The following is a 12,269-nucleotide window of genomic DNA, read 5'->3' on the forward strand; positions in this document are numbered from 1 at the left end:
ACTCCCATGAGTTCTTCTTCGCCTTCAGATTGTAATGCAGCTTTGAGGAGGTGTGAAAGTTCTCATGGAATTCAACGACCTGCAGCCTCAATGGAGAGCGCACTCACGCTTTAACCAACATGCGTTTTAGAGCAGGCGATCGTAAAGGGGGGGAATCCCTCTTTGCATTTTATTTGCAGAGGTAAGGGCCACTCTACTCCATCTAATAGTCATTAGCTTTCATTACAAGCGTTTGAAGTAGAGGCAGGGCTTTGTCTCGACGTGAAAGGCTCGCATTTGAGATGCACATTGACTTCTGACACGGGCACGGACAAGAGGGGCTCATGCTCGGAGAACAAACTGCTTCTTTTCTTTGCCAGGAAACAGCAGTTCCTGTTAACGTTGTATACAGAGACGGAGGACGCCATTAAACAAGCTGCAGGCTAAAACAGAAAGACCGCCGGATACCGACTGTGCAACTTTTACGTTCGACAGCAAAACCTTTCATCAATTAAGTGTCATATTTTAATTGTATTGTATCTGACGTCCCAAACTGAGATTTCAAACATATAATCTTAACACTAATGCATTTCCCATCCCATTATTTTTTCCCCAGGCCTTGTTCAAAGTGGGATGTTTGTTTATGCTGAGGAGGGGAGCCGGTGGAAGAGCGGGGCCCGTACAGGTGGCCGAACGACCGCACTTCTTATGCAGGTGCCACAAACGCAGAGACGTGCTACTTTTCTCATCTCGTTATAATGGGGTGAAATTTCCCAAGTATTTAAGTGGAAGAGATTAGCTGAACACACAACGCTAATGCGAAACAAAATGGCTAATTAGTTTATTAATGAACGGAGGAAGGGACCGAGGCGGTCTGCGGACTGATTTGATCTCATGGCTTTGATCAGCGTTAGGGGAGAACGAGCAGACAACACACGGCGCTGATCTTTGTCACACAGCCCCAAAAGCTGAATATCCCAATATTTATTTAGTTATTTCCTTTTAATTCACAAGTAATTTCATTAAGTTTCATTTAAAAAAATAATATGCATCAGTTAAAACTTAAACTTCTTGTTTTCCAACTTACAAGCCCTCGTGAAGCCCCTCGCCAACCTGGAACCGCTGAGGTCACAACTTCCCTTTGATCTCCGCGGATAAACTCAAAATCCTTACAACCTTACGGTTCCTCACCTCAACCGCTAGATGGCAGCATTGACATAGAAGTCGGTGTTTTTCAGGGAGCTGTAAGAGCGTTTCAATCTTCCGCCACTAGAGGACAGCACTAATCTAAACTGCCGTCACTCCTCACAGTTGTTTCCTTTTTTGACTGTGAGGAACTGAACAGTTTAAAATGTAGTATTATTATTATTATTATTATTATTATTATTAATAATTTTGTTGTTGTTGTTGCTTTTGTTGTTGCTGTTGTTGTCAACTTCATATCAGTTGATTAACATTTAAAATTATAAGATAAAAATGTATTTTAAGTTATGGATAAAAGCAGGCTGTTTAGGGTTTACCGTAAGCGTTTTTTCCCCCCCACTCTTCCATCCGGTTATTTCTAGCTCCTGCAGGCTACCTGCATCTTGGAACATCTCCGATCTCTCTTCTGGGTTTTCTTAATACACAAAATGTGCAACGATTTTTTTTTTCCTCCGGTCACACTGGACATATTCATACGTGTGTTGGGTGCTTTAAAGAGTTGTCATTTATCTCGTTTTATTTGATTCTTAATGCACTAAATGAGAATTAAGATCTCGAAAAGGTTTCAGATTGTTGCAGCTGCTACATTGAAATGTCACTATAAAAGCTTTAAGGAAACAAATCCATTAAAACAGTCAGTGCACTATTCTTGAAGATCACTTTGGTCAGACTGAGTAATAAGGGGGCCTCGGGGGTGAAATCAGCAACAGGTACGGAACAAGGTTAGAGCGCTTTCCTTTGTTTTTTGTTACAGCAGAGCGATTTGATCATCTATTAACCAGCCGCGATCAGGGTCAGCGCGTAGAGGCCCACAGGGTTTCATCATTAAACTCAAGGCGGCATTTTTAACCCACTCAGCCATCCTTCAAGTTCCTGCTTCTGATGCTCCGTTTGGACTGTTTAGATAGAGAACTGAGCTGCGTGACTGATTCCTGAAACGTTTCCCTGTAAAGGCGGTGTATTCATCGGCGCTGTTTCCTTGTTCCTCTTATCTCTCCATTCTCTACCACTATAGGCTTGTGGAACTTACCGCTGACCTATACGACTAAAATACTTGTGAAGGTTAAATTTAAAGAGTTAAAAAAAAACTCCAGGGTTTAATTTTACAGCTATTTCGCGGCAGACCTTTCAATAGACACTTATAGTTATGCCACAGATGTGGATGATTTCCTGGCAAACTGTATTAGGAATTTATGATCCACCAAGAATGAATGTTAAAATAACTGAATAGCATTTATGCGTCGCCACAATCCTCACCGTGTAATTACTATAACTAAAAGAAATGGAAGTGTTCAAGGAACAGCCCCATATTAAGCTTTTCGAACAATGACCCATTCCCAGAACCGATTGCTGTCTTTAGGAGCCTTTAGCTCTAAAAGCCTAATCAACAGCTTGTTTTACCTCATAATTTCCATCGGTAATGATTTTCTAATGCAACCCCAACGCGAAGGAGCATATTAAGAGGATAATTATTAACTTGGTTAGCGCGCAATGGAAGCTGAGCGCCGAGGGAGCAGCTCTAGTAATGACAAACAGACTTTCTCCTGCTAAACTGTCCTCACAGAGGACAAACTCACAGACGTTTTCTTAAAAATATATATAAAAAAAAACACGAGGCGAATTAATGACGCCGTTATGTGCTTACAATAAAAAGTAATAATAATAATAATAATAATAATAATAATGATAAATGAGCTTAATTTTTAACATAAAAACGCGAGCACACCATTAAAAAATACAAATACACGTTGTGACCTGAAAGATGCTTCGATCTGATTCGACCAAATATAAAAACGTTTGCTTGACGAATTTAAATTTTAAACAGAAAAAAACCTCTAAACTAAAATTAAAAATAACACCTGTAACAAATATTATTTCTCGCCTTTTCTCCTTTTTTTAACCGGAGCTGTTAAGTCGAACGTGCACTTATTATTGCACCGATTGAGAAACATTTTAAATCCACGGAAAATTTGATTTTAAAAAACAAAACAAAACAATCAGCGGGACACCTCACTTTGTAGAGAGAAAGGATGCTCTGCTGCAGGGAGTCTGACTCACCAGAATCAGCATTCTTCACTGATTCATGTTGTTGTTGTCGGGTTTGTTTGTTTTAAAAATATATTATGAAGATCACATAAAAACATGAAAGACAGACGTGGAGTTTCGACTGTAGTAATAATAATTAATAATAATAACCTCAATAAAAGAAAAATAAGCGGTATTTGAAGATAAAACTTTGTATTGTCTTATTCTGAGAGGCACATAAATCTCATAATATAAATCTAATTTTGCTCTTGTGTGTGCGTGTGTTTGTAATGAGAGTTGAAAGAGAGCCTAAACGTTAAGTTAAAGGTGAAAGATCCAAAGTGTCTCGGTGAGTCAGCTTTAAAAAACAACAACAAAAAAACAAAACAAAACTTCTTAACGAGCGTCAGTCAAATACTGACACTATGAGAATTCCTGAACTGGATGAATCTGCTGTGGGACGAGTGGGACCTTCTCACTCCCGCAGGCGGACTAGTTTTTTTCCCCCTCCTGTAGAAAAACTTGACATTAAAGCTGAACGCGACATGCAATGACCCATTAATTGGAGCATGCTAGTTTTTCTCAGCGTGCCCCTGTAACTAAGCTGCCCGGTCTTGTGTGATCTACAAAGCAGGTACTTGAGGAGACCTATTGGCAGGTGCTCTGGTCCAATCAGCTCCCTCTTTCCGCGCAACGTCAAGCCACATGGAAGGTTTCGGGCGCTTTTCTTGGTGCGCATTTGCGCGCAGAAACCCTCCGAGCGCGCACGGGCTCGGTGAATCAGGACAATTTGCAGCACTGTTGAGTTTTCTAGCAGCATCTTAGAGCTCGTGTAGACAAACCCTTCACCCACCCTCCCCTAACACCCCCACCATCTTTGGCCATGATGCTTCTCTGAGAGTGGGCTTCTTTTTTTTCCCTTTACAGCAAGAGGAAGGAAAATAATAAAGGCTGATCGCGTTCTTTTTGGTTTCCCTTTCTACCGAGAGATGATGTTTTCGTCTGCAGGCAAGCGCTGCTTCACGATAGAGTCTCTGGTCGCTAAAGAGAACCCTCTAACAGCAGAGGATCCCATCCGCCCGACGGCTTTAAGTTACTCCAACCCGACGACAGATGCCTTAATGAACAGTTACCAGGCTCCACCACCGGCCAGGTCCCTCTACCAGAGCCCGGACCTGGTGTTCCCGGAGACGATGAACCACCCCTCACTCACCGTGGCTCCTCACCAGCTCGGAGGATCCCACCTACAGCATCCGCACTTCTTTGGGACGCAACACCGAGACCCGCTCAACTTTTACCCCTGGGTGTTACGTAACAGATTTTTTGGACACAGATTTCAAGGTACGCGAAAAATGCGAATGCAAAACATAATAATAATATAATAATAATACTAATAAAAGTTTTTTTAATTATTACTTCGCTTAAAGATTTGCAGATGTGTGCGTATTTTGAGGTCCACTGTTGGGCTATAAAGGCCAGAATTCTTAGTCTAGAATTAAACAATGCGTTATTCTGTGCGTAAAATGGTGAATAAAGTAGGTGGAGGTGATTAAACTAATAAAATAAGTGTGTGCATAACACGTGGTTTCCATAGTAAACCAAATATCTTTGTGTGGGATTTTTTTCAACAATATGACTGTAGATTTCAAAAGCATTTTTAGTCGAACAATAAACTGTAGCCGCAGATATCACAATCCACAAGACCACTGACAGCTTGCAGCAGGCTTGTTGGGCTCCTCTCATGTTTCCCACTCTCGTTTGCCCTGCAGCTACTCTCGGAAAACCACAGGAGGAAAAGATAAGCAGCCGTGTTGTGTTTTTTCCCCACATAAAATAAAATTCGCCTTAGGTGAGGCTACAGTTTTTTTTTTCATTTAATTAAAAAATCTTGCACAAAAGCCAGTCCACAGAGGCAAAATAGATCAAATCTACCATAATAATTTCATCGTGAGGGGAGGGATGCGGAATAAAAATCTGATGCAGAGAGGCTTTGAACACAGCTAGTGGTGACAAACCTCAGCCACACCTACCCTCCAATAACTATACAGCACTAAGACCTGTTATTAGTAAGACATGAAAGATAATCTACATCTTTTTATTCATTCAATCATTTTTAATTACGTAATTGTCTGGACAGAAAATGTCATTTTGGGGGGAAAAAGCAATGTTGCAAACGCATAAAGGGCCCCTTAATTTAAAAACAAAACAAAAACAACTAAATAAATCAAATATCTGTATCATAATTATACCATAGGCTAATTAATACATACATTAGCCTTATTGGATGTAATTGGGTAATATGGGGAATTTAACAGAATTTGTAAATGTAAAAAAACCCCAACAAACAAAAACCCAAACATTTATTTTAAATAAAACAGTTTGCACCAAAAAATAACTCTGAGAAATATTGACCATAAAAAAAATTCTGAAAAATATTTATACCCTAAAAAATGCAAAATAGATCAGACTAAAGACAATAACTTTTAAAGACGCATTTAATATATTTAGCTGTAGTCACATAAATATTTTTTATATATTACGATGTGTTATGATGTGCTATTTTATGACTCTATTCCGAATGTGTAGCCATGTACTTTCTTATTTAACTATAAATGTCTGATCCTGATTTTTGTCACGATTTATTTATTTTTAAAATGTGCGTAAAGTCATTCAGCCTAAAACTGCGTTATAGGGCAAAACTGTCTTTAATGAGTTTACCAGAAAATGAATTTATTGTGTTTTTTTTATCAGGTTGGACAGTTTACAATGCCACGTTCAAACGGGCCTAATAAATAGCACGATTGTGCAAAACAGCATTTTGTTATCGTACTTTTGTATTAATACGCTTCTTTTTTTTTCCAAATGTCAATTCTATTTTATTAACAGAAACAGTAATAAGTGAACCATTATAACTTGTTTTGTTTTTTTCTCGGGAAAATAAAATAAGAATGAACTTTTTCCATGACTGACGTTACCGTTTCGTTGACTTCGCTGTCAGGTAACGACGTGTCCCAGGACAGCCTGCTCCTCCACGGCCCTTTCGCGAGAAAACCCAAACGCATCCGGACGGCCTTCTCTCCCTCCCAGCTCCTCCGGCTGGAAAGAGCCTTCGAGAAGAACCACTATGTGGTCGGAGCCGAGAGGAAACAACTGGCCAACAGCCTGAGTTTATCTGAAACGCAGGTAGGTTAAGCTAACGCTTGCTTGTTTAAATTAATTGCTAACGTCGCTTACTTTTGTCGTCAATACTATTACTGCTAATAAACTATTACTAGCATCTGGCTAGTTCTGGATACTTCTATAACGTTATCCACACATAGCTACAGCTAAAATAGCCCCAATATTTTAAAGCCCAAGCAACGACATTAAAACGGACAGCAACAAAAGAATAATAAAAAAAAATAATTTATAAAAATAATTTATATTTATTTTCTTACGTAGCCAACAATTCTTTATATGTTATATTATAGGCTTTTACTCGTCTGTTTAGTTGTTAGAATACATTTATTTGAATGAATGCACTGTATTGCAGAAAACTAGATTCAATTGTAATAGTTTATGGCAATTTTATTTGTATAGCACATTTTATGTGTAAACTCAATGTGTTTAACATGAAAGATAAAAACATAAAACCCATGTAGGTCTACTGTGCCTTCAGGCAGTAAAAATAACAAAACAATCTTTACAAAGATATAAAACACAACACACACGTACAAGGTAACACACACTGTTATTAAGTGCAGAGCTGCGAGAATGATAAAGTCTGAAGTTTGTCTTTGATTGTGGACAGAGCTCTGACTGACCTCAGGGCAGCTTGTTCCTAAGAACAGGACCCGGGTAGCTGAGAGCATTCTCAGCACACTTTGATCTAATTCTGGGAACAGTTAAAAGATCTGCACCTGATGACCTGAGAGGTTTAATCGACAGGGAGCAAGTCAGAGATTTATTGCGGGGCCAAACCATTTGGAGCTTTCTGAATTAATAGGATTTTAACGATGATTCTGTGCTGAGCTGGGAGACTTTAATATGTTCAAATTTCTGCGTATTTATAAGGACTCTGCTGCATTCTGGACAAGCTGAAGCCTACTGATAGTTTGAATGATCCTTCAAATGGAGCATTACAGCACTCTTGATACGGATGCATCAAGCACTTTGATATAAGTATTTTCAAACTTTTTAAATATATATTTAAGTGGCAGAAAGAAAAAACAGTTCTTGTGAATCTGTTAACATAATGAAAAACAGAAAATTAAAGTCCAAAATGAAAAAAAGTTCCTGACTTGATCACTATGTTTCAGAGACAGAGATGATAAATATACAAATATTTTCTTCTTGTTATTCTAATTTCAATAATTGATACGTTAGAAATTTAAATTAACAATAATTAACTGAATTTATCTTACATGACATATCTGTAGGCCTGTGCACTTGCATTTTTTTAACATTTACCTGACCCACATTTTGCAAAGAGTCTCTCAAAAGGATTTCACTCATGTATGCTCTACTGTAAGCTGTGGTAAATATTATTGATGCTTAAGTTTAATGAGTCCACACTCTGTGGGTGTCAATTAGGCTGCCTAATAGGTAAGATTAAAAGATATTTCCTCAGTCAGCAGTGTGAATATATTCTGCTTGCAAGTTTCTGGTTTGTGTCAGTCAATAAGGCGGCTTGCAATTAAGCAGCAATTGAATTATGCAAATTTTAAAGACTGTCAAACGAATACTAATAAACTCACTTTATTGGATCAGCAAGATTAAACGATAGCATCTACATGGGTGATAGCAAGGCCCATGTCATCAGTTTATCTTAAAGTTAGAAAATTTGGATACGATTAATCAAGTCACTGTGGTCATGAAATAAGCACGAAATACTGTAATATACTATAACGTATATAATGCAGCTCACCCTCCACCCCTTTAGCTAAACAGGTCATTCACAAATTACTGCACTGTACCAAGGATCTTTAAGCGTTTGCTCTGAAAAAAAAATTACCCCAAAGCCGAGCAAAGTAAAGATTAAAGAAAAGTAATGTAAGTGTGAGTGTGTAGTACTCTGACTACATACGGGTTAGTCAGACAGGTTCATATTACAAGGTCACAGCAGCAACTGTCTGGAAGCTTTTAAGCTTGATATTTCACGCATTTTATGCCATCCTTAGTCATTAAGTCTTTATGTGCATTTCTGTTTTCCCTCTCGCTTGCTAAACAGAATAAACTGCGTTGCTTTATTTTATTTCCCTTACTGCATTTCAACAATACAAGTCAGAAACACAGTTTGCCAAAGCACATACTTTGTAGTACCATAAAGAAAGAGAGAAAGGAGCTTCTTAAGGAGTAATTATTGTGCCTTTATTAGATCAACAAAACCACAACATGGCCATCATTTATCTTATTAGCTGCTTGTGCGTTGGGAAACTCAAAATGTGCATCTAAACAGATGTTCGTTAAGTCTTTTCCTTTTTCTCGGGTCACACACTGAGTGCTTTTCTCTATCCAGGTGAAGGTGTGGTTCCAGAACAGGAGGACCAAGTACAAGCGACAGAAGCTGGAGGAGGAGGGACCAGACAGCCAGCAGAAGAAGAAGGGGAACCACCACATCAACAGATGGCGCATCGCCACTAAGCAGACCAGCTCCGAGGACATTGACGTGACCTCAGAGGACTAAATCTGCGGTCCAGCCTCTGACAATGCTGCCCTACCCCTGCGTCTGCTTGTGACGCATCAGAGGACCAATACTATTTATTATGTAATATTATTAAGTATAATTAGACACATTAGAGGAAGACTCGAGGACTTAATATGTGATCACTGCTCATCTCTTCATCAAGGTGCTATACTCTGTGACACTGGGAGGGGTGGGGGGCATCTTATTTAATGAAATCTCCTCTGATTGTCTCTGGATGAGAAGAGATTCTGACATCGTTTGATCATTTTGGTTGTGTGACAGCCAAACATGAAGAGACATGACACCCTCTACCATGGTGTTTTTGTTGTTTTGTTTTTTTAAATTGTACATAGACCAGTGAAGGTTACGTGTTTTTTGTTTGTTTTGTTGGGGGGGGGGGTGTTACCACTTGCTTAGGTCATTAACACTTCATCGCTCGCCCTACTCCACCACCTGTGTACCAAGTTAATTTAAATTTCTCCTCACTTACAAGAAGGAGGTGATCCACACTACGAATCCACCCGGTGAGTCGGAGGACGCACTCGGTGCCAGACCGGAAGAACAAAAACTGGGGAGAAACAAACAAACAAACAAAAAAAATTACGTAAAGGAGCACGCATCTAAAGAAGATTCAAAGACCCTGCATGATTTTATTCCCACTTTCACGCCTTCAAAGCCGTCTTGGCTCTTTGTTACACTTCCTAATGAAGATTCTTCACAGTAATGTGACTCTTGGCCAGCTGTGCATGACTCTGGGACAGATGAGAAGCTGCAGAGACCTCTGGTGTTCGGGTTAACTTGAGCTGCATAGTACAAGTTCACAGCTTCGTGCTTCTTCTGCCATGGCACATTTGTGATCGTGAATGTGTGCAGATTTCATCCAGCACTGTGTGTAGTACAAAAACGTAATATGACCAGAACACAGTTGTGCGAGCGGAACGTGTAATTACAGAAAGATGTTTTAGAAATAAAAGTAAAAATTATTTCTCTGATGGGATACGCCATTTTTGTGTGTGTGTGTGTGTGTAACTCAAGTGTTTTCTTTTTAAACTTCAGATACTGCAAGATTACATTTCATTACAGCCATTGCAGTTGCAGATTTGATTTATTACGTCTTACTTTCAAACTCAAGATGCATGCAAGTGATGGGAATGACAACCCGGCAATACTGGAGCACAAATGAAGAATTTTACTGTTCTTTTTGCTGTAAGCTGCAGCAAGCTTAGGTGGGTGGTGCAATCCAACATCCCGTTAAGGTGGTTTCTCTTTGAGATTGATGTGTCAGGAATGTTGCCGGACAGCTGCACAGGTGTCAGGTGTGTTAGCCATCAGTCTGTATTTCCTCTGAATTCCAGCAGAAATAGCACAGAAATCATTCCCATCCAGAGGCTGAAACTCCTGGAAAAAAAGGAGGGAAAGTAGTTGGCATTGTGCAGAAGCCTTTTCACCAACTGCCACAGTAATCACCTGTCAAAGGAAACGGAAGGAGCCTCTGCCTAATGACCCCGAGGCTTTAGAGATGAGCCCTGACGGCTGACCCTGATGACTTGTTTTGTAAGCTAAGAGGCACGGAGACGTACGAGTAAAATGCACTGCAGTAGTGCTCACTTTTTTCTTGTTTTTTTTTAACAGCGGTGCACAATACATCAGACATCTGGAGGTGTAAAGGGGCCATATGTTTTGTTTTGAGTTCCAGGATATCCTATACTCACTGCAGGTGCAAATACATTGTAAGAGACATTGACGGTTTCCAATCATCTAAACAAACACAATCAAATGGGCTTATTTTTAAACAGTACAGTAGCTCACTGACACTAAAAGCTGTCTTGACGGTGAGCGGGTTGCTTAAGCCTAATCACATCTTGATTAGCTATAAGGTCAGCGCAATTAACGCGAGCTGCACCTCTAAGTCGTCTGTTAGGAAAACAATTAAAGGCAAAAATCAAGCTCATCTCCCTAAACGCCCGGTCTCGTGTCGCCTTAGTCAGCAGAGGGGAGAGTTTAGGATGAGAGCAGGAAAACAGCGTGAATAACAAGTGTCTCTCCAGACGTGTAGGTTTAGGAGCTGCTGCTGCTGTTGTTGCTGCAAAGGTGTTAGAAAACTCGACCGAATCACTGTGGGTTTAATCAGGATTTTCTCATTACTTGCTTTCTGGGGGATGATTGCAGCTTTCTGTTTTCTCAGTAAAACGTACAAATTACACTGGCTTTAAAATTCCTCGTTGAGTGATAAATCATGCAGTGCAACGCACACACAGAATTACACGTCTAATTACTGAAAGAATGCTGCTAACTATGCCCTGGTAGCATTTACACGGAGCTCAAAGTATAGCTGAAAAACTGAAATTATAGGGCACAACCCACAGCACCTTTAGAGATGACGCTGAAAAACATTTGCTGGCTGAAAAATAATATTCAACATAGATGTAATTAGAAATAAATAAATGCAATATATCACCGTAACCACGTTAAGCAATTTTTATTTTTGTTATTTTATGGCTATTTTATTGTTTTTATTTTAATGTTAAATTAAAAAAAATTAATTTACTGAATTTCAGTGAGATATTACAAAGCTAGTAAGCAGCTTCCGGTGATGGGACGCCTTGATCCTGCATTATAAACGTCTCAGCTGTTGGATAAGCTATGGCGGTGGAGCCACTCTGCTGGACAAATTATGGCACAATTTCTCAAATCACATGATTTTAATGAATTGTGGCCTTCTTAAAAAAATAATAATAATAAAAATTAATGACATTTTCTGCAACATGTTTTCCACAGCTTTATGATATGCAAATATCAGCCAACAAATATCAATATCGTTCAAGTTCTGTTAAAAAAAAACAAAAAAACAATACCTTTTGATTACCAGTTTATAATCTTCCTCAAAGGTTTCATATACTCACCTACAAGAGACACACAATTGATACCCAACCACACCCCCCTCTGGATTAATCAGACAGATGCTGATAAATCCACTGTGGGTTACAATTTAAATTACTAGCTCAAAAGCTACAACATGGTGCTTTGTAACATCAGATGACATTACAGTTAACAGGCCAGAACTAAATCTGATGACAATAACTTGGTGAGAGATGTGCGTCGTTATGAATGGGGTTTTGTTTCCATTTATTCATCTCACCCTGGTTGTGTGCCATAACTCACACCCAGCAACCTCCACTGATCCTGCATGTGGCTTCTTGTTGAATTACGCTGGAGTGCAGCCTACTGTGCTGTGTTCCCTCAGCAACCGGGCAAACATACTAATCACACACATCACAGCAAACCATCTTAATACTTTGAGAATGTTTAGATAAATCGAGCATGAATATGTACACAAAGAGAGAGAGCGAGAGAGAAGTCTCTGGTTATAAGACTAATAAAAGAAACAATTTGGAAA

General features: G+C 39.3%; 1 protein-coding gene across 4 annotated transcripts; it reads left to right on the forward strand.

Moving 5' to 3' along the window:
• emx1 (empty spiracles homeobox 1) lies at positions 1-9,876 on the forward strand. Of its 4 annotated transcripts, XM_026152914.1 has the most exons (6): positions 1-181; positions 360-490; positions 596-693; positions 4,197-4,548; positions 6,206-6,390; positions 8,705-9,876. In XM_026152914.1, the coding sequence occupies exons 3-6, from the start codon at positions 613-615 to the stop codon at positions 8,870-8,872; spliced, it is 786 nt and encodes a 261-aa protein (XP_026008699.1). In that variant the 5' UTR covers positions 1-181; positions 360-490; positions 596-612; the 3' UTR covers positions 8,873-9,876. The 4 variants fall into 4 exon arrangements, with proteins under 4 accessions (XP_026008699.1, XP_026008700.1, XP_026008701.1 ...); XM_026152915.1 differs by lacking the exon at positions 360-490; XM_026152916.1 differs by lacking the exons at positions 360-490; positions 596-693 and having other exon boundaries at positions 4,135-4,548.
• The last annotated feature ends 2,393 nt before the right edge of the window (positions 9,877-12,269 follow it).

This window comes from Astatotilapia calliptera, chromosome 19, assembly GCF_900246225.1.
Source record: "Astatotilapia calliptera chromosome 19, fAstCal1.2, whole genome shotgun sequence".
Classification (NCBI taxonomy): domain Eukaryota; kingdom Metazoa; phylum Chordata; class Actinopteri; order Cichliformes; family Cichlidae; genus Astatotilapia; species Astatotilapia calliptera.